This window comes from Meleagris gallopavo, chromosome 4, assembly GCF_000146605.3.
Source record: "Meleagris gallopavo isolate NT-WF06-2002-E0010 breed Aviagen turkey brand Nicholas breeding stock chromosome 4, Turkey_5.1, whole genome shotgun sequence".
NCBI lineage: Eukaryota > Metazoa > Chordata > Aves > Galliformes > Phasianidae > Meleagris > Meleagris gallopavo.
The window spans coordinates 34374465-34378935 of record NC_015014.2 but is presented as its reverse complement, the minus strand read 5'-3'; the positions used below and the strand labels follow the sequence as shown (position 1 = coordinate 34378935).

General features: G+C 39.6%; 1 protein-coding gene across 1 annotated transcript in view; it reads left to right on the top strand.

Annotated features, from left to right (window-relative positions):
* Positions 1–6: 6 nt before the first annotated feature.
* The window catches only part of METTL14 (methyltransferase like 14), a gene marked incomplete at its 5' end in the record, with an annotated part of 25108 nt that continues 20643 nt past the window's right edge, over positions 7–4471 (top strand). Inside the window, 2 exons of the mRNA XM_010710092.1 lie at positions 7–134; positions 838–925. Coding sequence (XP_010708394.1) covers positions 7–134; positions 838–925 — 216 coding nt within the window. The remainder of the gene's footprint in view (positions 135–837; positions 926–4471) is intronic.

The following is a 4471-nucleotide window of genomic DNA, read 5'->3' as shown; positions in this document are numbered from 1 at the left end:
TCCTAATCGGTGGTAATTTTGAATTTGGCTCGTCTTCTTCTTCAGTTAGGAGCTGAAAACGCAGACAGTATTGGAGCTGTGTTGAACAGTAAAGATGACCAGCGGGAAATTGCTGAAACAAGAGAAACCTGTAGGTATGTATCAGCACACCATTTCTGTCAGAAATACAAGCGATTCAGGGAAAAAGGATGAGATAACTTGCCTAAAAGCCAAGTAAAACTTATGTAAAAACATACAGTGTAGTGAAAGATGATGCTTCAGTTACTACTCAAATCTGGATAAAGCGAGTAGGGTTTTAAGCAATGACTTTTAACATCAGTTCAGAAATCAAAATTAACTTTTGCTTCCTATGTTGAAAAGTTACTGTGGAACAAAACCGAGGTGTTTGTTATGGTGTGAGTGTACTGTCTGCATTTTCCTTTATGATTTGCTCAGAACAGCTGTGGAGCAGTTTAATTGAAAGGATCTATGGGATAGAAGTGGTAGAAGTGTTTAGTTGTAAACTGGGCCAGAGTACCTAGTGCTTATTGATTCTCATGTGTAACAGTGATTTTCTTGTGTGAGCAGGTTTAATTTTGGATACGTGCTGCCTCAGGTAAAATAAGTTGTGCTTTTTAAAATAGAAGAATAAGGACAGAAGATAACTGTTTAGGAGTCCAGTCATTGGTTGTACTTGTCTCGAGTATTCTGAGTGAGAACAGACTTCTCATGTCTGAAGTTTGAGAATCATTTCAAGCTAACAGAAGCATGCCATCAAGGTGAATCACTGGAGATTTCTGAAGTGTTCTCCGGAGAGATAGAAACTGTTTGATATGACAATTTTTTGTATGTTTATAGGGCTTCTTATGATAGTTCTGCACCAAATGCAAAACGCAAGTATCCTGATGAGGGAGAAGCTGATGAAGAAGAGATTGAAGAATATAAGGTGAGAAGAAATAACTCTTTTTCTCTGGTGTTTATGGCTTCTTGAGGGACATATAAAATGTGTGTATGTGCACGTGTAAAAATAACTGAGATGTGTGTCAATTCCTTAAAAGTATTCACAAGAGTTGAAGTAGTCATAAGTCACACCCCATCATATTTGAAAAGTCATGGCAATGGGTGAAGTCCCTAACAACTGGAGAAAGGGAAACGTGACTCTTGTTTTTAAAAAGAGTAGTAAGGAGAAACATCATGAAATGGGTCCACCTGGAAGTTATATGGACATATGGAGGACAGGGAGGTGATTAGGGATAGCCAGTGTGGCTGCACCAAGGGCAAATTGTGCCTGAGCAATCTTATGGCTACTCGCTGTACAGTGACTGTTTCAGTAGATGAGGGAGGAGCTGCTGTGTTCATCTACGTGGACTTTTGTAAGGCCTGTGATTCAGTTGTTGCAGCTGAATTAGAGGATATGGGTTTGATGGCTGGGCTGTCAGATAAAAAAAAAATTGGTTGCATGGCTGCGTCCAGAGAATTGGTCAAGAGTTCAATGTCCGAGTGGAACCCAGTAACAAGTGGTGTCCCTCAAGGACCTGTGCTATTATGAGTAGTACTTAATACTTTAATCACTGGCATGGATAAAGAATTAAGTGTACCTTCAGCAAGTTTGTGAGTGACACCAAATGGATTGGTACAGTTGATATGCTAGAGAGAGAGGATGCCATCCAGTGGGACCTTGACTGGCTTGAGGAATAGGCCTATGTGAACCTTTGGAAGTTCACTGCTGCCAAGTGCAACGTCCTGTACCTGGATCAGGTGCAATCCAAATATAGATGCAGTCTGGGTGATGGGTAGATAGAGAGCAGCCCTGCAGATAAGGACTTCGGGAAACTTGGTGGATAAAGCGTTGGTTTTGAGCTAGCAATGTGTTCTTGCAGCTCAGAAAGATGCACAAAAGAAGCATGGTCAGTGGGTTGAGGGAGGTGATTCCTCCCTCTTGTGAGACCCTACTTGTAGTGTTGCATCCAGTTCTGTGTTGCCAGTACAAATAAAAAACATGATCCTGTTAGGACAGGACCAGAGGAGAGCATCACAGAAATGTCCAAAAGGCTGCAACGCCTCTCATAAAGAAAGATTGAGAAAAATGGTGTTGTTTAGCCTGGAGAGGAGAGGGCCTCTAGGGAGACCTTATTACTTCCTTTAGGTATGTAAAGAGGCTTATGAGAGGAATGGAGAAAAACCTTTTTACCAGGGTCTGTAGTGTCTGCCTGTAGTGACAGAATAAGGGCAGCAGTTTAAAACAAAATTGTGTAGGTGAGACATCAAGGAAGCTGTGGGTGCTGCATTCCTCAAATTGCTCAAGGCCAGGCTGGATGGGGCTTCGGGCTACTTGGTCTGGTGGTGGGGTGTCTAACCTTTTGGCTTGCCTGGGCTGTACTGTGTGAAAAGGAATTGTCTTGGGACGCATATAAAATGTGTAACATAGTTAAATTAAGTTTTGGTGTTTATATGTGTTATCTTTAAATATATTTTTTTTATTAAAACATAAAATTAGTGGGATATTTGACCTTGGTTTTGTGAAACTAATGTATGAGTCTGGTTCACTGAATGTGGTTGCAATTCTTACTGAATTCTCAATGTATTCATCAGACATCTTTGAAATACAACTCTTCCTGTGCAACATGCTTGAAAATAGTTGTTCACTAATGCACATACTGCCAAAAAGCAATGATATAAATTAAACGTGATTGTGAAGTGAAGGGTATTTTTCTCTGATAAGACATGTCTTATGAAAGTCTGGTAAAGAGGCATCCAATTTTTGAGTTGAATATCTGATTTCAACTTGATAAATTTCATTTGAAAATTTGAGGGTAATGTATTTTCAAGTCAATTTTCAGTCGACATAAATACATTAAAAAATTGATTATTTTTTCAGCAATCTTAAAACTTATTCTCAAATTCCTTTATTAAAGCAGAAAGCACGTTTGCATATTTTTTCTCTGTTCTTTGGACTATCATTTGCCTTTACTTGAATTAACACTGCTTTGTATATCCTTTCTGTGCTGGTTTCAGCTCAGACAGTGCTGATCAGTGTTTTGTTGTTGCTGAGTGATGGGCGCACCACTAGGCAGGGAGCCGGGCCATCATGGTGTAGGGCAGGGGGTGGACCACAGGGTGGGCTGATCTGGGCTGCATGCTGCCCTTGGGTTGGACGTCCCTGCTCTAGTGGAAGGTAACGCTGTCTATGTTAGGGATGTTGGACAAGATGATGATCAAGGAGCCCTTCCAACCCAAAACATTGTATGATTTTATATATGTCCCTCACTGACATCTTCCTTGATGTCTTCCACTGCAAAGATCTGAGAGAACCAACATGATTCTCTTCAGATGTGGCTTAGGTGTATTGAACTGTAAGTTCAACAGAACCCAGTGTTTGGAGGCTTAATTTAGTTCCGCTCCTTGGAGAAAGTATGTTACAGTGACAGTGTCCCCAGGGAATGGCAGTGTATATTATTGCTATTTGTCTTGTGTTGGAAGAAGTGGTAAAATGTTTGTTTAGCCAAGCACATGCACAAAAAAATCGAAGCAAAATTTGTGCTGGAAGAAAAGCTTGCGTTTAACAAATGGTACAGGCCATTGAATGAGATATGGGGAAGTTTGACGGGGTCTTCCAGCCTCTCTATTAAGTGCAAAATGATGTCTTCAATGAACAGAAGACATATAGGATCCTAAGAGAGGGGTAATAAGAGGCTTGCTTTGGGGTATACATTAAGTATCCAAAATACCAGGAAAAGTGTAGCTTAAAAAACAAAAACAAAAACAAACAAAAAAACCCCCGACCCTATGGTCATTAAGAATGAGTGGTTGTCAAACTTTCATGCCTTTCATTTTTCAAATAATCTTCTAAGAGTTGTTTCATAGCTTTCTCTTTTTTAATCTAATGTAAAGTTTTCATTATCATGAATGATGGAGAAAGGAGATTAAAGAGAAGAGTGATCATAGTAAAGCTATCTTTTTAATTTGCTTTGTGTCTTGTTGTAGCATGTCTTCCCTTTCCCCTTCTACTTTATCCTCATAACCTTGCTTGATTATATAGAATGGATCAAGGTCAGCTTATTTGTGAAACAATGTCTGCTGTTCCCTTGAACGCATAAAAATAGAAGTTTTTTAAATTTGTGGGCTTGGTTGTGTTACGCTTGTCCTTAGATATACAAAGGTTTCTGTAAGACTGTCGTAATAAAACCAAAAGGAAACGTATGAAGGGGCTTCTTATTTTTTGTTAGTCTGTCTGTAAGTGGAGAGTTTTAATGTGTTAAGTGCTAGTCTGTATGTCTTATAGCAAACTATCTAAATAACAGTCTGAAAAGGATTTTCAGAGCGCATGCAACATTTGTGAAGTTTGTCTCCCTTGTAATGAGTCTGTCCAGAACTGGGTGAGTGCTCCAAGTGTAGCCTCGCTATTGCTGATTAGAGGAAAGATCACCTGTGGTGACCTGCTGGCAATACTGTGTAGCATGTGACTAAACAGCTTTTTTTTTTTTTTTTTTTT